General features: G+C 40.5%; 1 protein-coding gene across 2 annotated transcripts in view; it reads right to left on the bottom strand.

Annotated features, from left to right (window-relative positions):
* Positions 1-2994: 2994 nt before the first annotated feature.
* DHX29 (DExH-box helicase 29) overlaps positions 2995-22222 on the bottom strand; it is a 31841-nt gene continuing 12613 nt past the window's right edge. For both annotated transcript variants that reach the window (XM_083703418.1, XM_083703419.1), the window contains exons 15-27: positions 21352-21496; positions 20176-20296; positions 19329-19413; positions 18560-18648; positions 10928-11056; positions 10310-10385; positions 9761-9985; positions 8904-9040; positions 8235-8328; positions 7267-7554; positions 6246-6377; positions 5741-5837; positions 2995-3983 (exon numbers count right to left, since the gene is read on the bottom strand). In XM_083703418.1, the coding sequence (XP_083559544.1) occupies positions 3928-3983; positions 5741-5837; positions 6246-6377; positions 7267-7554; positions 8235-8328; positions 8904-9040; positions 9761-9985; positions 10310-10385; positions 10928-11056; positions 18560-18648; positions 19329-19413; positions 20176-20296; positions 21352-21496 (1674 nt within the window). In that variant the 3' untranslated portion in view covers positions 2995-3927. The remainder of the gene's footprint in view (positions 3984-5740; positions 5838-6245; positions 6378-7266; positions 7555-8234; positions 8329-8903; positions 9041-9760; positions 9986-10309; positions 10386-10927; positions 11057-18559; positions 18649-19328; positions 19414-20175; positions 20297-21351; positions 21497-22222) is intronic.

The following is a 22222-nucleotide window of genomic DNA, read 5'->3' as shown; positions in this document are numbered from 1 at the left end:
TACAACTCTGATTGCTACTAGACCTTGCCCCCAAATCCAAACCATTCTAATCATTCCATCACATGTGCTGCTTGGAATGTTGGAACAGTAGTTTCTATTAAGAGGAATCATTATCAATATTTTGACTGTTAGGTGCACAAATGTCATGTTTTGAGAGACTTTTCTGCTGTGCTTTGCACTACATGTGTACCACGTTTCAACTTGTTGCGTATCTTTGAAGTACCTTATCCATGACACTTTGAACTCATTTTGAGAGCTAGCAATGTCCTATTTTCAGAGGGTTTTTTCTACTAAACACAGTGCCCTGGATTACACACGTACAATATTTGAAATGTCAGGGTTGTAGTTATCTAACAATTTCACTAGCTGTCGTATTGAGAAAATGATCTCACTCTGTTATTAAATTGACCAGATAATGTACCAATCTGCCATCTGTTAAAACAAGTAAAAAGGAGGATCGGGCAGGAACAACTCTTCACAGGTCTTGGTCTTCTGATGTAGTTGTGCAGGGCAGACATTGCCCTCAACACAACAATGTACCCAAAATGCAGCACTTCATTCTTTTGGATATGAGTAAAAGGCAACTCACAACTAAAGTAGGAAGTAAAGTGGAATCACTTTCCAAAACAAAATGATAAATCTGGGGTAGCATTTTGATGAGGACAATGTTATGTGGATGGTGCAATGAACTTGCATGTATGAGCACTGCAAGTCCATCATAATTTGATATATGTGCATCAGCTCTGCCCTAAAGACCCCAGACATCAAAAATCAAGTTGTGTTCTTAACTGCATAGCCCTGTTCTGGACAGCTTCTTGTTCATTGCTTTGGGAGAGTGGAGCAGGATGGAGAGAACTCCTTTTTATATATTCAAATACTCAAAAGTCCGTTAAATTTCATGGGAAAGAGGGTTTATTGAAACTAGGGGTGTTCTTGCCTTGTCTTACACCTCCCCAGATCTTCTACTCTCTATGCACCCCTCCCAAACATTGCTACGACCCGCTATTATATTCTTCTTGCTTACGACTGAAATGTAAGGTGTCCCCCTCAAAATAACCTCTGCCATATTACATCATACTCCTAGGAATGAATGCAACCATTTAGTAAAGGAATTCAAATTGCAGGGGGATATTATGAGGGCAATGACTAAATCTGTTATTTCCCTTGGGGATCTCAACCTTTAAAAAGCTAGCTTACTCCTAGCCGTCTAATCATAAACTGTTCTTTACTCCAGGTGACTCTAGTAATTAAGTATCAACACTGCTACTAGCTGCATAATGCTGAATTGTTTCTTGATCACAGAACAGTGTTATGACCCTAACAGACAGATGTGTGTATCTGTTCCAACTGGTACTTCCATTAGACACGAAGAATTACAAACACTACCAAGACCTTCTCTAAAAAGAGTACCAAGAGATCTCCTGCAAGGTAGAAAAGCTCAGGAAAATGGGGTGAAGAGTTCCAAAATGGAAAACAAGTGTTTTTGTCACAAATACTTCAGAGAGCTATCCTAAAGTGGAAAGTTTCTTACAACCTCTTATAGGTTGTTGTGGTTTTGACATTATGCTGAAACCATAAACTTCCCCCATAAGCAAGCCTCTCTATAGAACAGAGAAACAAGCTAGGTTGCAGCCCGTCACTTAAAAAGCACATCTATGATGTGAAGTTTCTTTAGCTTAATGTCTGAAAAGCAATTTATTCAGGCAAATTGCTCCCTCTGCTGGATCCATGAAGCAAGCTATCAGACTAGTTTTGTATGTTGCGTGATATAATCCTCTACAGTAAATTTAGTAATTTCTTTCTCTTCCTTCCTTCGGTTCCCAGAATATATGTAAATCATAGCTTATACCTCCTCAATTTAAGATGCATGTTGTTTACCAAACAACCTTGTATTTTTAAGCATACTACTACTTTGCAATTCCTATTAAAAGGCATTTTTTATGAGAAAAAGGAGAAAGCAACTATTACCAGTGCTAGAGACCTTACTTCCCAGTCTATCTTGTGTTCATGCAGAAAAATGATACATTTCTTATATTTTTAGACTGGTTTCTGTCACAAGAGAATTAAAACTTGAAGGTAACAACAAACAGAACCCTGATCTGTTCTTTCCCCTCAGACTCTTGACACTGTTTTTTAAGCTGCCTCAGTTCCAAAAACAACAATAAAACTAAAGGGGCAAAGGCAAATCCTCAATATATGTAAAGCACTGACCAAGAACCACAGCTTGTCAGCAACAAACAATTAACTACCATAGCAATAAGAACAAAATAGTATACATATGTAGCTGCAAATGAGTTTCATCGCAACTCTCTGAAAATGAAATGCAGTGCCTTAATTTATCTAGAAGGTCAATCTTTAGTGTTAATAATTGTTAACATCAAGTGTGAACAAAACATATGAACTTCATTTGTTGCATTCCAAACTACATTACAGATCTCAATCATTTCAAGGACTGGTTCATTAAAAAAAAAACAGGGTTCATCACCAATGGCTTATCCAGATGAGAAAACTGGAAGCTTCAGCTGGTGAAAGGGAAACACCTCACATTTTGCAATCTCTTAAAAGTTTTCCAAAGGCCTTTTTCGTATGGTATGTGCAACAAAATATTTTATCCTACTGAAAGCTAATAAATGAAACCGACATCTCAAATTGCAAAATACCACATTCAAAATAAGAATAGAAAATTGCACAAGGAGGTCATGCAGCTGTTAATTTTATATGAACATAAATTGCAATCCAGTGTTGAACCTTCATAGATCTGAGTCCACATTGTGGTGACCCTGGGGCAAATAACTCTCACAACCTTATCAACATCACAGGATTGTTGTGATGATGCAGCAGCAATATAACCTTGTTTATCTTTTCCTTTGATCAATCTTAGCAGGAACTTTCCTATATATTTCAATACCGGTCAGATAAATGTAATACATTCGTATTTTTCCCCCCAGTTATGCTGTCTGAGCCAAAACAATGATTTGAAAGCTCAGCTGAATATGAGTGGAAAATATTTTATTTGGCTGGATTATAGAGTCATCGCTGGTATCTAAAGACTGAACACAGTTCTTGTAGCTTCTGCAGTACATTTAAAAAGTGGGAAGAGAAGTCAAATTCTGTAAATAAGACAAGGCAAATGGATGCTTAGAAAGAGCAAGACTCTGCAGGAGAGAAGTTCCTCTAAGATTTAGGCTTATTAAAAAGTAATGGTTATTTTATTTTTCCTTATTACATCTTTTCTTCTGAAGAACGTACTTTTAAATTCTTGATGTGCAATGCTAAATATTTATTTGTAAAAGACCTTTAACATTTTTTCTCTCAAGGTTTGGTACATACTCAATTCAGGCACATGATGTCAATGCAAAAGAGAGTGGGTTCTAAAGGATTAATGGAACTCCAGAACTAATGGCTTCTACAAATACTGATTTGTAATTTGTTCTCTCAAACTCACTGCATGAGTAATAATCAAAGAACAGCAATTTTGTAAAATGTATTGCATCAAATTACCATGATGTAGATAAAAATCCTATTGATAATTATGTAGCACATATACTTTGGCAAAGAAAAGTCTCCTGCTCCCCAATTGCATATTCCTAAAGAGAACTAAAACCTATTCCATAAATTCAAATTCTGCTCTTGAAAACACAATCAAGATAAGTTCGCACTTTCTGCTTGACATATATCACATTAACACTGAAACCATTTGTGTTGATGCCACAGTTTAAAAACATTCCAACAAGGGCCACCCAATTTTATTGTCATTTTTACAATGCATTCCTATTCTTCACAGAATGAGATAGAAAATATATGCAAAGTCCAAGCAGTTTCCACATGATAGTATTATGTTCTTTTACAGTTAGCATGTTCTTTACTTTAGATATAAATTTCTTATTCCAATTATTGTGGTTCTGTAGTTGCAGCCAAATCCTTGTTTCAGGTAGTGTTTTCTGTTTTTATCAGTTCTTTGATGATGTTCAAAATCTTATCATCTAGGGAACAGAATAACAGTAAGTGCCAAAGAATGGAAAATTCAAGCCGCATTTCCCAACCCCATCAAGAATTATAATCATTTATTGTAGATTGTCATGCTGCACCCTGCATGCTTAAAGCAGCACAAAGTATCATGAGAGCTGAAATGATAAGGAAGTGAAGTTCAGCCTCTTCAGATCTGGGATATCAATGTACCTGAGGTCGCTTGAGTTTTCTCAAATTAGAACTGTGCACACAATTAAAGACATGGACCATAGATGTAGAGTTCTCAGGTTATGGTTTAAAAACCCATAAATGCCCCTTCTTGTGTTTAAAAGAATAGGTTGGAATATACTCCTGAGAGTTATCATGTTTTTATTTCTAACAGTGAGTTCATCTATTTAATTTTTCTAGCATCAATCACCAAATGCCGCATTTTAAATCCCGCCACACATTGATTCACAACTTGATTCCTATGTTGAGGTATTTGCCTCAAGTAGTTGAGAGATAACCATCTGCAGCGGCCAGTGCTAACAATTTTGTGCATTCAGATTGTTAAGCTATTGTTATGGTTATTTAGGTGGCGCTGTGGGTTAAAGCCTCAGCGCCTAGGACTTGCCGATTGAAAGGTCGGCGGTTCGAATCCCTGCGGCGGGGTGCGCTCCCGCTGCTCGGTCCCAGCGCCTGCCAACCTAGCAGTTTGAAAGCACCTCCGGGTGCAAGTAGATAAATAGGGACCGCTTACCAGCGGGAAGGTAAACGGCGTTTCCGTGTGCAGCTCTGGCTCGCCAGATGCAGCTTTGTCACGCTGGCCACGTGACCCGGAAGTGTCTCTGGACAGCGCTGGCCCCTGGCCTCTTAAGTGAGATGGGCACTCAAAACCCCAGAGTCTGTCAAGACTGGCCCGTACGGGCAGGGGTACCTTTACCTTTACCTTTATGGTTATTTACTGTTTGTAACGATGCCCGATCTCCCTCAGTTTTTGCTCAGAAAGAAAAACTTGCATAAAATTTAGAAAGCGTGCCAAGGAATTTGGACACATTAAGCTGTTGAACATGAAAGAAAGTGAACTGATGAGAGGCCTTGATATCTGAAGCCATGCTATGCACACACAATGCATTATGTGTGTCTCATGCTAAAATAAACTCATTGTGACTAGGGCAAAATCAGAAATGGCACTAGTGTGCTTGTGACACTGGAAATTTGAGCTGCTAAGTCACTATTCTGCATAATAAAGGGTTTTTTTTTTAAGGTTTATAGTTATCTTGTTTCAGTAAGAGTTTACCTTAATCAGTTTTGCATTTTATTTTGGTGACTTATCCACAGAGGACTACTCTATTCATGTTTAATGAAAGACAATACCAAATTCAAAAATAAGTTCACACTAATGTTTACCTGTATCTCTGTGGCATACAGGCTGCAACGTATTTGTTTCAATAGATGGACCCTTTCTGAGCACACATTCCTTTGTGTGTATGAAAGATAGGCCCCTTTATTGAAAACAATGTAGGAATCCTAAAGGGAGAAGTCCATGGATATATGGGGACTCCTGCGTCCAAACATAACTGAAATACTGCAACACACTAGCTTACACCAAGAAAGTGCTCACAGTTGAAGAAAGCTGTGCAAAATAGTGACCTTTCCACCCCCAGTGGTATATGATATTCATCCATCATACATAAAATCTAAGAGAATGACGCATATGTTTTGCTGTTCCACAAATTTTACATATACTGAGTTCAATATTTTTATGGCTGTGCTGGGGTTGGGGAATTACCTTCAAGTGACATTTTAGGGTTTTCAAGTTTTTGCTTTAAAACAGACTCGATGAGTGCTCTCAGTTGCTTGAAAATCACTGCGATTTTGACAGGAGCCTGGAATAACAGGAATATTCAATCTTACATTTCCCTTTCGGAACAGTTTGTTAATAACATATCAGATCTTAAAGATACATTTCCCACATACAAAAATACAAGTTATGTCAGATGTTGTCAGACATGAAACTGCTGTTCAAAACAAACCACGGTTTGCTGGAGTGAGAACAAGTGATGGAACTTTCCCATTCCTCTTTCTTTTGCAGGCCTAGCGTGAGAGAAAACTGATTTGCTATATCAATTTCCTGCCATATCCAAAATCAGGATAATTTTATTTGATTTGTAAAGCAGGTTTATAAGAAGCATTTAAACTGGTTTCCTGGCTCAGAAGTAATGGGAAACTGTGTTTTAACAAACTGGAAGTCTTCTCCCAACAAGCTGGGTGGATAAAAGAAGAACTAAACATACCTGAAAATGGATCCAGCCATCAACAGACAAAAGCCGTTCACGATGTAATACTTCTATGTCTCCGCCGAAAAGTAAAATTGGGAAGGGGGAAATCAAAGTAGTTTCTTTCAAGTACACCTTGGCGTATCTTATCTGCATGAAAGCACAAATAATTCAAATAATTATGTTACCTGACTCAACTGCCGCTTCTGATAAAGCAGTATATCATTGTTCTGCCACAGGGAATTGTTACACACTACCCTTTGAAAGCATGTTGAACAATTACAGTGGTACCTCGGGTTACATACGCTTCAGGTTACAGACTCTGCTAACCCAGAAATAGTACCATGGGTTAAGAACTTTGCTTCAGGATGAGAACAGAAATCGTGCTCCGGCGGCAGCAAGAGGCCCCATCATCTAAAGTGGTGCTTCAGGTTAAAAACAGTTTCAGGTTAAGAACAGACCTCCGGAACAAATTGAGTACTTAAACCAAGGTACCGCTGTACGCCAAATGCCATGGGTCACAATGAAAATTTGACAGTGGCAGTTCCCAAACCTTTTCTCTCACGGATGATGTGAAAGTTGATGAAAGTCATGGGCAGACCACTTAATGATTGTTCTTCCTCTTGTGGCAATTCTAAAGCACTATGCTAGATGCTGTATGGTTTTTAATTGGCTTTTTTATTGCTTCTTTTACTTCTGATAGTGTATTTTACTGTATTCAATTTGAATTCCATAAAATTCACACTGCAATAAAATAAGCAATAAAAATACATTTAAAAATCAACACGAATATTTAATGCACACATGCTGTGGACCACCTGAATGAAGCTTGCAGATCTCTAGTGGTCTGTGGACCATAGTTTGGAAACCACTGTTTTACAAAGTACCATAGATCTAAGATGTTGTAGGTCATGCCCACTTAAACCAAGGCGAGAAATCCTGGTCCTAAATAGCATATCGTTTTCCTAGCACTGCAAGACATCTAACTCAACTTTTGTCGCGCCATTTCCTCTGCTTGGCACAATGTTGCAGACCTTACCTTTTCTTGATATATCAACCACCCATAGGTTTGCAGGTCCCTGTTCACAGAGGAAGGGTGCACTTGGGCTTTACCCTGAGCAGTCTCTGTTATGCAAGCCAGCTTCTCGGTGATATCTACTGACTTGGTGTACATTATCTTCCCCACATTGTCATAAAGCCCAGCAGTCAGCACAGCTTTAAGGAGGACCATTTCTTGCAGCGAAAGGGAGTGTGTCCCTTCATGGTGACAGGAGGGCGCTGCAAATCCTGCTGTCCGCACCACCCTGATAAGCTCTTTTTTAACGTCCTGAAATAGATCCAAATGGCTACATTTTAACAATTCAATCACTATTCAACAACAGATTTTCCAACGACGGCAGCCTATTTTCATTTAGTTTATCAGTTAAACTACACTTGATTAATGAAGATACTAAAGACATTTACATAAAAGGTGAGAAACGTGATTGCATTTCATTTTAGTTTCTAAATATATTAAAAACAGATAATAAAATTTATTATTTCTGCATTGTGTTTCTATTATTAGTTTAGTTATTAGCCTATAAAGTTCAGGGCCCAAATATCATGCATTACTCCAGAAATTTAGGGCCTTGGTTGCAAAAGGAGTTCTAAAGCAATCAGAAAGAGACAATGGAGTTTAGCCCCATCTATTTTGCATTATTTGCATGAAAACAGATATCACTTTCTCCAATGATGTTTAGGGTTATGGTCATTTTAGTTGCTAGATGAGAACATTAAGGCCCCATTCCACTTGAGCTTGTCAATGGTTTTAGCAGTTCTAGTTTTTATCTGTAAGCTGCCTCGAGTCCTATCAGGGAAAAGGGCAGGATAATAATAATAACAACAATAATAATAATAATAATGTGTGTGGACATGTGGTGTTCTCCCCACCTTGTGTGTTCATTTAAGCCACTTACAAATCCCTAAATAAGGCTGAAGTGTTTTAAATGGCACAATTGTTGCTGGTACCTCCAGAGTTAACAGCGAAGTTCTGTTGAGGAAATTTCTCCTGCAGTAAGTCATTTCAGCACGGTATCCTCCTTCATGACGAGCTTTCTTCCATCTAGGCAAAAGAACAACAACCAGCTCTCCTAATTATTATAATATAAAAACTCATGATGCAAGAACACAAAAGAGTCACAGTCAAGGAATATGGGAAGTAGTGCTTCAGAATGGAGCAGGCTTAGTCCTCATGAGGCTGTTTTTGGGGTCCCCCTTTCCCTTCCCTAAATGTTCTTGTAGCTCTGCAAATTTTTGTTCTTCCTTGATACCTTCCCTCTTTTGTGGGGGTACAGTATTATAGCACTGCTGCAGTTCCTTGGCTGGAACACCCCCCTTTCCCAGGTTAGCACTATGGCAGCTGCATTTGCAACATAGACCATTTCTGTTAGCACTAAAGGCAGTTTCTTCTGAAACAGAAGACACAGTGAGCGGAGAATTCGGCTGCCATAACACTGTATACTTCGTACTTCCCCAGTTTCTAAAGTGTAGCATAGCACTATGACAGTAATGGGAGGGCAGACTAGTTAAGTTAACCCTAAGCACCTTGTATAGTCTGGATAATAAGTAATAACGAAAGGTTTATCACAGAATGCATTCTTTTGATCAAAATGCTTTAGGAAAGAATACTTGAGTTACCCCAGATATGCCTGGTAAATTGTTAAGTGGTCTGAGTTTGCCAAAGCCAGAGATGATTTCGCAAGGTCTGCTTCATCTTTTCTTCCAATTGGTGTAGTAAATGGAGATTTTTCTGTCATTACTGCAGCGAGAGTGGCCTGCAAACCATAGTAAGATATGATACATTAAATACAATAGCAATTACATCTTTATTCCCACCAGTATCTATTTCATTAAGCTTGCATGAAAACAATAACCAAAGTGATGACACCACCACAGAACTCTATTACACAATTCAAAGAATTCAAAGAGCTGGAAGGGACCCTGAGGATCATCTAGTCCAACCCCCCCCCCCCCCGGCAATGCAGGAATATGCAGCCGTCTGTTATGGGGATCAAGCTTGCAGCCTTGGTGCTATCAGCACCACGCTCTAAGCAGCTGAGCTATAATTCGTCAGTGGAAAAATAAAACAAGGAGCTAGCATTACATGTGATCACAGATAATGGCACATAAAAGCTGCCCAGATCCATCTCATTCAACCTGTTTTTTAAAAAATGCCAAGTTGGAAATTTCTGAAACCTCCTAAGTAAGGCACGATGAAGACAGCTATTTTCTTTATCCTACCAGACTCTTAATTGAGCAATGTTTCAAATATATTATTGAAAATATATTATTGAAAAATTCATCCTATTTGGGTATTGTTACAAATTTCATTCCAGTTTGCCCTGAAACAGCTAAAGTAGTGCGTATAGACAGACAGATATAGAGATAGATATATGCCTAAGACCATAACAGGTCCTCAATATTGACAATTATTTTGCAAGCACTGATACTGTCTAAAGTTTAGAAAACAGTCAGTGTAATGGCGGTCAACTTACCACTGGTTCCAAGCAGCCAAAAATAGCACCAAATATCAACATTTTACCAATCTTTACATTGACTGGTAATGCTGCAAGATGTTGGCCTAAAGGAGTCAGTTTGGGCTCACTTAATTCACAAGCCCCAATCTTCCGCAGAACGTTCATGGCATTGCCAACTACTTGAGGCTGAGGTGGGTCTAAGGCCTTGGAGAGGAACTCTTCAGGAGATCCAAGATTACATTTCTGTAGATGACCCAAGAGCAAGGAAGAGATAAATGCATCTAATAGCATCCTATAATAATAAAGTATAGCTTTATGGATATATGTCCCCCACCAAAATACACATTTGCTCAAAAATATTCATCTTTACAGTACTTGCATTCATGGGCACGGCAATATGAAACTTCAACATCTGTTCCTGCCCTCTCCCTGCATGGATCAAATAGGTGCTTAAGACATAAATAAACTTTTCAATTTTTTTCTGCAGGCCTTCAGAAATCAAACCCAGCCTCTTATGCTTTCCCGATAAATCAGACGTATTAATAACTGAAACAGAAAAGCTCATACCATGATGTGAAGGCACAGTTCTTCCAAGGGCACCCGCAATATTTCTGGAACAGAGTAGTCTGCAAAACTTTCAAATCTGCAAAAAACACAAAGGAGAGATGCAGTAGGATGTGGTTCATACTGCTAAATCTTCCATCTTACGCCTGTGTACACAGGCGCAACACAGTGTTAACTAAGCTGGTGGCCATTTCATTGACTGAGGATACTGGAAAACAAAACAATAGGGCAAGTTAGTTCTAATCAAGATCTGACTAGTTTGTGCTCTATCAAACACCCGTCAATGTCCATTGTGAAACTCATTGTGGGTGAAAGGGCCTTTTTTCACTTAAGTACTATGAAGAGAAATATTTTGGGGGCAGAATACATGTAGTCATTTAACAGCCAAGTGAAGTACCATAACAGACTATTTGCAATCATTAGGCTTTAAATATATTTAAATATTTTTATTATTATTATTTGTTCTCATTGTAAAGAGCTTCGGGACTTTTGCTGTGAGAAAAGATGCATAAATTCAATGAACCTAAGCCAATCTCAGTGCTGTACTTTAAATAGATAGTTCTGAGCTAACACAGTACTACTTGCTTAGCGTCTAAATCTTGAAGGCCAAGACAGCCTTACCTATCTCTGGTGTACATTCGGAAGCAAAATCCATCCCTCACGCGACCAGCTCTCCCTTGACGTTGTAGTGCGCTAGCTTTACTGACAAACGTCTCTTCCAATGAGCTCATTTGACTGCTTTCGTGGTATCTGGGTTAAAGGGAATGATACACAAATTTCCGTTAAAGCTTCTGCATTAAAGCCATGTTAAGAACTTTCTCTGCAAGCAGATTCTACAAGGTCTGCTTCACCTTTTATTCTAAGTGGAAGATTTCTACAGTCACATCAAAACAGTTGCAATTACAGATGCCTATTGACCTTCATAGAATCTACCTCAAAATGGAGCATGGTGTTTTAAAATGCATGGCGTGATTTAATTTTCTGGGATGTAAACTCACATTACTGTGAGAAATCGAAGTAGCTTAGAAACTTCTGCTCCTGTGAACAGTGAAGATAACAAGAGCATTGGTCTTTAATTGAAGAGTCCCAAGAGAAAAGATCTGAAAGACAGTATGATATAGGATGGAGAAGCAGAGAGACCAGGCAAGCTGGATGGAGGCGGCAGCAGGGAGAGGAAATGTATTAATATATATATATTAATGGGTCCAATGTAGCAAACTAGGATTTTAAAAATGGTTGGTCCTTAGTTCGAAAATACCTGATGATTGCCCTAGACAACCTCACACTATAGCTGCAATTGGGTTCAGAAGTACTGGCTGTGGACTCTAGTATAGGAACATGGCAACTTGTTCAGAATCCTGCAACCTTTTCCTCTACAACCTTAGCAAACAAATACAATACTCAGTATTAAAGAGAATAACTTGAAAAGAATTGAGGCGGTTTCTGCTATAGGTTGTTAGAGGACTGAGATTAGAGTTTATAGTGGACAGGATACTGGATTTCACCAAAATAGTTCCTTGTTCCTACCTTAGCACCATCATCTGGGCACCTGTTACCTTCCTCCAGGACCAAGTTTTTTTCTTACCCAATCAGCAAAGAATTTTTTTTACCAAAAGGGGGGGGGGAGGATTGTATAACAAAAATGAGCCCATGCAAATATCCGTTATGCATGCTAGTTGTAGAATCTTGATTTTCTTGCAAAACAGCTCCGTATTTCTTACATACAACTCCATGCCACAGAATATGCAACCAGCAAAACAAAAACCACTGCTTTCCCAAGACACAACATACTACTGCATGGTTCTGGTTACAGAAATCAAGTCTTGCCACGAAAATAATCGTGCATTTTCCAAGTTACCAATCACTTTTAATCAGATTTATTTATTTACTAAATTTCTAGACTGCCCTTCATCTAAGGATCACAGGGCATTTTAGAATACAAGAACGGAGAAATATATAACATAACAAGCAATAAAAACAATACCCTCCACAAATTTAAAAGGCCATACATTATTTAATTAGCCAAAGGCCTGGGAGAAGAGGAATGCTTTTGCTTGGAGCCTAAAGATATGCAACAAAGGCACCGACTCTTTCTGGGGAGAGCATTCCACAAATGGAGAGCCACTGCAGAAAAGGCCCGTTCTCGTGTTGCCTCTCGAGGAATTAAGAGTTTCTTAGGTTAACTGGCACTTTATACTACAGTGGTGCCCCGCAAGACGAACGCCTCGCAAGACGAAAAACCCGCTAGACGAAAGGGTTTTCCGTTTTTGGAGGCGCTTCGCTAAACGAATTTCTCTATGGGGTTGCTTCGCAAGACGAAAAAATCTTGCGAGTTCCCGCGTTTCCCCCCCGCTTTTTTCCGCCCTTTCCCTAAGCGCTAAGCCGCTTATCAGCTGTTCCGCTGATAAGCCGCTTCTCAGCTGATCGCTAAAAGCCGCTAGACCGCTAATAGCGCTAAGGTGTCAATGGGCTTGCTTCACAAGACGAAAAAACCGCTAGACAAAGAAAATCGGGAACGGATTAATTTCGTCTTGCGAGGCACCACTGTACTTGCTCACATAGTATTAGAAATTGAGATATGAAAGCCAAGAGCTAAATGGCACCTTTAACCTAGGTTATGGGTGCAACAATGGAATGGCTAGGCATACTTTTTTATAACAAGAATACAAAGCTGAAAATGAATGAACCGCAGCTAAAATATTATGTTCATTTTTCAAATGCTCTAGTCGTTCCCCTGCCCACTGTTGGTTTCTGCTTCCTTCACTGAGCAGCGAAGTGCTTGTCACAAGACAATGTTTACATTCCACAGTCAAGTGCTGTTGGGTTTTCTCACGGGAAAGGAGACTGGATGTGACGTACACTGGTTTCCTGTTTTTCACTGTTCTTTGCAGTTCAGTATGATTCTCTCCGTGTTTTAGAGGAGAGAGGATGCCTTTCTCTGCTCCGGCAGAGGGAAAATGTTTTTCTGTAAATTACCAGCTTTGAAGTGTAAATAAAGTTAATATAGAGCATGTTGGCACGTACTTTTCATCATTCCGCTGTGCACTGGACACTGCTTATCTCCAACATTTGGTTATGGGCCCAGAAAAACGCAGTGTTTTGAGAATGGACTCCAGAAGTCGGGCTCCTGGCAAAGGAACAAAGGAGCAAAGAATTGGAGTGCCGGCAAAGGATCGGAATGCAGAGGGCCGGATCGGACGATATCTCTGCGCGTCAAGATGATTTGATGAGGTATGTGCTACAGCTCCGGGCAGCCTGCCAGCTTCTAATTAATGGCTTTATGGCTGGACTTTGAACTTTTATAGCCGGTTTTGCCGTGGCACAGGCAAAAGGCTAGAAGGATAAATTTTTCCTATGCTGGGGGAAATCGAAAGTAAAGCAGCTGTAGCAGTGTCGCAGCATGAATTTAAGACAGCAGAGAGAACTTTCACTTTTGAACTTGCCTTTGGAATGCGGTTTGAAGCAGCTGCAGATAAGCAAAGCAGTTAAGCAGAAAGGCACAGGTTCACAGGCAGAGGCTGTGTTTTGAATTTGCTTTTGGATTGAAGCAGCTGTACACAGACGCAGCATGTATAAAGCAGCCTGATTTAAAGCAGCAAAGATGACGCTAAAGGCTAATGCCAAAGTCATGATGGCCCTTCAGGATGCTTGTGGGATTCCTAAGCTCAATAGGAAGAACTATGCGGACTGGGTTCTCTATGCAGAGGCTATTCTGCGGAAAGAGGGTCTGTTTAAAGTTATTACAGAGACCCCCCCAGCTCCAGTTACAGATGAATGGAAAGCTATGGATTCCAAAGCAAGGGGAACTCTTACGTTGATAGTATCCCCAGAAGAGCTCTGTCTGTTGCGTGATAAGACCTCAGCCAGAGAAATTTGGGACGCTTTGAGAGAGGCTCACTTGAGGACAGAAGCTGGGTCCACAATGTTTTACTTTAACAAGCTGCATAATATGGCTCTTGCTGAAGGTGGAGATGTGCGTATACATCTGATGGAGATGCAGAATCTGAGACATGAGCTGCAACAGAGAGGACTCAACTTTCCAGAGGAAGTGTATTCCTTTATGATACTACAATCTTTGGGTTCAGGTTGGGAGTCTGTTGCGATTCAGATTGCTGTACAGCCAACTGCTCAGCTAACAGTGGACTATGTTACTGCCGTGATATTGAATGAAGCGGACCGCCAGGGTGATAGCTGCATGGGCAAGGGGGAGACTTCACAGACGTCATCCCTTAGTGCAGTGGAACCACCAGATGGCGCCAAAGCTTTGAAGGCAGTGAAATGCTACACGTGTGGACGTCTAGGCCATATGAAGAGGGAATGCAGATATCCCAGGGCCAAGACAGAGCAGCGCAGCGAAAGCTCATCGCGTGGAAAAGGCCGAGGCAAAGGCAAAGGTCCGGTGTCCAGGACAACGCAGCACAAGGCAATGGTCTCACGCTTCACTCCAAAGGTTGCAGAGGTCCAGAAGACGTCTAGATCTTTCTTCGTTGTTGATTCAGCGGCGACCCACCACATGTGCAACGATAAGCGACTGTTCGTGTCTTTTACACCGCAGGAAGGTGCGATTCACCAGGCGGATGACCACACAATTCCCAGTAAAGGCTACGGAACTGTTGTTCTTCACAGTTTGGACTTATCGATACAGGATGTGCTTTATGTGCCAGATGCCAAGCATAATCTGCTCAGCGTTGGACAGCTGAATGAGCGGAAAATTGACGTTTCCTTTAAGAACAAAAGGTGCATCATCACAAAGAAAAATGATTATGTATTGCATGCTGAATATGTTGATCGTTTGTATGTTTTGTATTTTGATGATGTTGTGCAGGATGACACTTGTTGCATTGCAGGTTCTAACAAAAGTTTGCATGCAGAATGTATTCACGATTTTCATCGAAAATTTGGTCATTTGCATTTTGAGGCAGTATCTAAAATGCCTGCCTTGGTTGAAGGTATGACTATTAAACCCTGCAGGTACCACATGAAGTGCAAGGCATGCGCAGCAAACAAGGTAAAAATGGCTGCGAAAGGTAAGGTGTCTAGTAGGCAAGCTACAGAACCATACCAGGTTGTTCATGCTGATTTGGTTGGACCACTAGCGCCCTCTTTGGGTGGAAACAGGTACTTCATGGTTCTCATTGATGCATTTTCCAGGTATATTTATGTGTACAATCTCAAGCCTTTTCCAAGGTTCAAGGAATTCTGTGCTTGGTTGGGAAATGTGCATGGTAAGAAGGTAAAGACTCTTTTCAGTGATCGCGGGGGAGAATTCACTTCTCAGCAGTTTGAAGCTTTTCTGACTGAGAAAGGAATTCAACACGATTTGTCTAGTCCTCGCTCGCCATGGCAGAATGGACTTGCGGAACGAGCAAATCAGACATTGCTTCAAGGGTTAAAAACCTTGCTGCATGATGCCAATCTTCCAGAGAGTTATTGGGCCGAAGCTCTCTCATGTTTCACTTACAGTTATAATCGCAGGTTATCTTCAGCGATTGGTTGTACCCCCTATGAGAAGATGTTTGGCAAGAAGCCATACATCAAACACATGAAAATTTTTGGTTCTGACATGTGGGTTCACTCACCACAAAACTCCAAGTTAGACAAGCGTGGATTGCATGGTATCTTTCTAGGTTATCAGAAAGGGTCTTACAGAATAATGATGACTGACTCTAAGGAAATTAAGCTCACAAGAAGTGTTGAGTACAATGCCAAGTGGGGGGAGAATGTGGGAATTTTCCAATGTTATCCTGATGACAGTGATGAAACTGAGGATAGTCAAAAGCAACCGCAACAACCCACACCCACTGATGAAGGTTCTGAGTCTGAGTCTGAAACTGAATCGGGTGATTCAGAGGATTTCAAGAGTGCGAAAGCCTCTATGCGACCCTCTGAAAGCTCTGATCAAGAATTGGAGGAACCATTGTTCACAATAGGTCACTTTTCTCCTAAGAAGGAAGAGGAGAGTGTTGAAGACTTAAGGCTAATTCGCAGGTCACAGAGAGCAACAAAAGGCAGACCTCCAAAGAGATTTGCTGATGAGTTTGCTAAGATAGCAGTAACAGCTGTTAAAAGCACCAAGAAGGTGTTTGAACCTTCAAGTTTCCAAGAAATCCAGGATTTGGATTCAAAGGAAGCTGAGCCATGGTTAAATGCCATGAAGGCTGAGCTTGATTCCTTGGTAAGGAACAAAACATGGGACCTTGTTCCAGTAGTTCCAGGAATGAAACTGCTTGGAAGCAAATGGGTCTTCAAAGCGAAGACAGATCAAAATGGCAAGATAGTCAGACACAAAGCCAGATTGGTGGCCAGAGGTTTTGCACAGGTGCCAGGTGAAGACTATCACGAGACCTACTCACCCACCGTGAGGTATGAGAGCATTAGGCTTATGCTCAAGCTAGCTGCAGAAGAGAATCTACACATTAGTCACCATGATGTGAATACAGCTTTTCTGTACGGATCTCTAGATGAATCACTTTATATGCTTCCACCTGATGGCGTACAGGTAAAACAGGGATTTGTTTGTGCTCTGAAGAAGTCCCTTTATGGTCTCAAACAAAGTGCACGGTGTTGGCACACAAAACTCACTGAAGTATTGTTTTCTCTAGGTTTTAAGCAAGGGAAAGCTGATCCATGTGTATTTGTCAAAGAGGAGGGGCAAAAGAAACTGTATTGTTTGTTTTATGTTGATGATCTTTTATTCTTTTGGAAGGATATCACAATGTACAATAATGCCCTAGCTTAATTGAAAGAGCACTTTGACATGAAAGATCTTGGTGAGGTAAACAACTACCTATCTCTGGAAATAGAGAGAGATCAAGATGGTAACATTCTAGTACACCAGTCACGTAAAATTGCTGATGTGTTAAGCAAACTAAACCTGATGGATGCTAACCCTGTAGACACACCGATGACAACAGGTTATCAGGTAGATGACACTGGAGAAGCATTTTCTGATACTACACTGTACAGAAGTGTGCTAGGCAAGCTAAACTTCATTGCCAGATGTTCAAGACCTGACATTGCTGTTAGCTGTAATTTGCTAAGCAGACAAGTCAACAATCCTACTGTTAAGGATTGGAAAGCTCTGAAACGCATAGCGCGGTATTTGAAAGGCACTATGCATTACAGACTGAGATTTAACAATCAGAAGTCTGGTGGTCTTGAGATATTTGCAGATGCAAGTTTTGGAAGTGACACTACAGACAGGAAAAGTACGTCTGGAGTTTGCTATAAGTACAATCAGGGTCTATTTGATTGGTCATGCAAGAAGCAAACAACAGTTAGCTTAAGTACTTGTGAAGCTGAACTGAATGCACTGTCTTATTCACTTAAGGATTGTGAATGGTTGTTACAATTGTGCAAAGACATAAAAATTCCTGTCAAATGTCCAATCCAGGTTTATCAGGACAACAAAGCATGTTTGGCTTTGCTGAATTCTGAAGGTTGTAAGCAAAGCACGAAGCACTTGCAATTAAAGTTGCAACATGCTAGGGAACGTATTCAAAAGGGACTCGTAACGGTGTCCTATATGCCAGGTAATGAAATTCCTGCTGATGTATTGTCCAAGATTGTATCAAGGGATCAACACTGTACCTATGTGCAGAAGTTGGGTTTGTACTGATATTGTACGAACACGCTGCCCAGTGATGTTCACAGAAAGGGGGAGGATGTTGGTTTCTGCTTCCTTCACTGAGCAGCGAAGTGCTTGTCACAAGACAATGTTTACATTCCACAGTCAAGTGCTGTTGGGTTTTCTCACGGGAAAGGAGACTGGATGTGACGTACACTGGTTTCCTGTTTTTCACTGTTCTTTGCAGTTCAGTATGATTCTCTCCGTGTTTTAGAGGAGAGAGGATGCCTTTCTCTGCTCCGGCAGAGGGAAAATGTTTTTCTGTAAATTACCAGCTTTGAAGTGTAAATAAAGTTAATATAGAGCATGTTGGCACGTACTTTTCATCATTCCGCTGTGCACTGGACACTGCTTATCTCTAATAATATCTCTAATATTCTTAAGAGGGTCTCTTCTCTAGTCTTCAAAGAGTAGCTGGAAGTGGGCAGGCAGAAAAAGGTCCTCCTTTCCTTCCACTCTGTAGTTTTAATCTGAAACCTTAGACACAGTACTGCACCCATAGCACAGAAACTGCTCACGCTAATGAAATTCCCTGTCGCAAAATGTGCCTAGAACAATCGGAGTTTTGAGCACTGTACTCACATTACAAAAAAACTTCAATACCAATTGTCAACACTGAGTATTACCTATTTTCCTTTGTCCTTCCAGCGTCAATTACAAAAACAACATCAGGTATAGTAATACCTGTTTCAGCAATATTGGTGGCCAAAACAATCTGTAAAAGAAACAAAAAAAAGTTAAGTGTTTCATGTTAGTGTGCTGCCAAAGTTTTCCATGGTTATTGGGTGTGTGTGTGTGTGTGTCCTGCTTTTTATACATTGGATGGAATGTTAATATTTCATATGAATGTTTTGTCAGAACAGCTAATGTATTTATTATGATGCTTTCAAACTAGGGTCTAGGGACCAGCAAACCATCATGCACTAGAATCTAGGTAAAGCCACTCTGTATTTCATCATGAATCAATATAGATGATCTTCTACATTCTCAGCAATGAAATTTATTCATTTCTGAATACTTTACTAAAGCAGTATGAACACCCACTTTCCATCTCCTGGAGAAACATTACTTTGCCCAGTAACTATCATCCCTTACTTCTGAAAAGTTATGCATGCCAATTGCCATCAAAGTGTATGCATATTTATTCAGAACTAAGCTCCAGTTTGCCACCTTTGAGAAAGTGATCTTACTTATTACCCACACATTGTGCACAGGCAGACACGATTTTATAGCATAAAAGGGATGCGGGCAGCATATGTACAATTTGGCAGCATCAATCATGTTTGGAAAGATGTGAAGTGAAGGCAGTCTGTTATGCCAATAAAGGCAGGAGGAAACATCAAACTGGAACGCAATAGGAGACAGACAGAGTGTAGAGAGTTGTATAAACCATACCTTTCTAACACCAAACGGGGGCAACGTAAAGGCAGCTGCTTGGTCTTGGGTGGACAGAACAGAATGCAGTGCTATTAACTGGTGCCTGAAAGGATTGTGTAAAAAACAACAACACTGAATGACACATTGTGTTTATTTCTAAGACTGCATGCATGCATGTAACAAGTAAACAATGGCCATTATGCTAGTTCATATGTGGACCCATTTTAGCATTAAGACTCAAGAAAGGCTCACATGGCTGCATTTTAGAAAATACAGCTTGAATGCTGCCCCCTCCAACTGATGGCTTCTTAAAGTTTGGGAAGGCAAAATCCCATGCACATACAGCTTACAATATTTTCAGGCTTATATTTCTTTCAGCGCCTTCAACCTTCCTCCAACACACAAAGCCATTCCCCGACTCATCCAGCACTGTCTGCAGCAGGTGGTGGGAATTTTTGGCCCTCCAGATATCGCTGAACCACAGCTCCTGTAAGCCCTAGCAAGCAAGGGCAATGGCCAGGGATGATGGGAGTTGTAGTTCAACAGTGGCAGCTCAATCTAGACGGCCAAGGGTTCCCCCCACCTGAAGTGAACAACGGTTACATTAGCAGTTCCTTAAAGTGTTGCAGAAACATGAATATTTTTGTCCATCGAATAAATGATAGCAAAGGGGGCTTCTCTGGAGAGGGGAATTCTGGGTCCTGACTTGTGCAGCACTTAAAAATTTATCCATTAAACAAGTGAGGCTCCTATTTTCAGCTAGCAAATTCGTTTAGCCTTTCCATAATCTATTTAAAATTACATGCACACAGCACCTATTTCCCATGCGAACTGATCAGTGTTTTTCCAAGAATAATTAGTTTACCTCTCCCTTAGATTAAACCTTCTGTCAGTTGAAATGAGGTCATGCAACTGTTGGATATGAGCAAGGCCTGGCAGAAAAATCAAGACAGCTCCTTCTACATTTTTGAACTGGGGAGTTCTGTCTATAGAGGAAACAAAATAGAAAACAATTCACATTCAGATTTGTGGGTTTTTTTAAAAAGCCAATACTCCATGGTTAGACACCCACTGTTCTACCATTAAGGAAAGCAAACAATTCAACACCATATTTATTTTATTTATTAAATTTATACCCCACCCTTCCCCACCAAAGGAGCCCAGGGTGGCCATTCATACACAGAACAATCTTCTGTATGTTAACTCAGAAGTCACATGGAGTTTAATGAGACTTATGTCCAGATGAGGGTATGGCAGGGGTAGAAGGTCCTTGTTTTTATCCTGGGGGCCACATGGCAACAGTGAGGTGGTCAGAGGCAAACATTCCTTTTTATTTAAGAGCATTTGCATACTGCTAATTTGTCAGGACATTTTACAAGAACCTCTAAGCAGTTTTATCTCTACGTTAGTGGAGGGGTGGATGTGGCTGTTCCCTTTGCACAGCAAGCTGTGTTCCTGCATTGCAAAGCCAAGGTTTCTACGCTACACACACACAAACACGCACACACACGCACGCACACACACACCCTCCTTCCATCCAGGCAAGAAAAGGTATTATGGCAGGCAAGTGTCTTCAAGGAGAGCTTGCTGGAGGGCCAGTGAGGAAGTGTGACCAAGGTCCAGAAAGAAACATCTAGAGAGCTGCATTTGACCAACGGGTGTGAGGTTCACCAATCCTGATATATAGGATTCTAGTTGGCATCGGTCTGTCTCAAGAGACAATGGTATGCGCCTCAGGGAGTGAAGTCAAACCTGAGAATCACAGCGCCTGCTGTGGCTGCAGAGATCAGTAACTCATAACTGCAATTTTTGCTGCGTTGGCAGCACCAAAGTGACCTTTCTTGAGTACTGTTGTATGGAGGTCCTGGGATGTCCAGAGAACAAGACCTCCAGATTTGTGTAAGGTTTACTCCTTAGTCTCTTCCCCCTCAAAAATGTCCCACAAGGACATGTATAAAGGATAGCAGCCTTAATATATGGCATTAAACATTTTGGTCTGTAACTTTCTAACAGCTTTAAAAAGAATTCCAAAAAGACATACCTAGGAATGCAAGCAACTCCAAGATGAGGTCAAAGTTTATCTTGTAGGGATTCATATAAAAAATGGCTTGACGGGTTCGACTGCTAAATTTTTGGTAGTAAGGTCCTAAATCAATACCTGGTGAAGACTGAACTGGGACATGTTCCTAAGAAAGGGAAGGGGGGGGGGGTGAGAAAGAACACTGGAAATGGAAGTTCTGAAATGGGTTAACAAAATGGGTATTTGCTTATAGCTTGTTTTATAATACTGCAACGTGGATGACAAAATCATAAACGTAGAATTGAAAAAATAGTATAATTAATGCTATATTAACTATGATTACTACATAAAACAAATACTTTACCTAGAAACTGAGGTCAAATGACACTGTTCAAAGACATTATTTAATCTATGCTAGATTTTGGAAAGTGGCTTGTCTGTTATCTATGCAACTGGACACTTAGGATAATGCAACCAAATTTTGCACAATGATTCCTGAGATCAAGGAGGTTTTGGTCTATGTTTGGATACAGTTGGATGCCATTTTGAATCACAATGGCAGACTGAATCTTTCAAAACTGCACTACTTTTTTTTGGTTTCTTAGAATTCCCAAGCAATGCCAGGTATAATACTTCTGGTTAAAAACATTTGTGGTAAGTCAAAATGCACAACCTCCAAATTACTTTGATATTCAGGGGTCAGCAAACTTTTTCAGCAGAGGGCCGGTCCACTGTCCCTCAGACCTTGTGGGGGAGGCCGGACTATGTTTTGAAAAAAATATATGAATAAATTCCTATGCCCCACAAATAACCCAGAGATGCTTTTTAAATAAAAGCACACATTCTACTCATGTAAAAACATCAGGCAGGCCTCACAAATAACCCAGAGACG

Source organism: Podarcis gaigeae (assembly GCF_964106915.1).
Source record: "Podarcis gaigeae genome assembly, chromosome: 11".
Lineage (NCBI taxonomy): Eukaryota > Metazoa > Chordata > Lepidosauria > Squamata > Lacertidae > Podarcis > Podarcis gaigeae.
The sequence above is the reverse complement of the archived record's forward strand: the minus strand, read 5'-3'. Positions and strand labels throughout refer to the sequence as shown.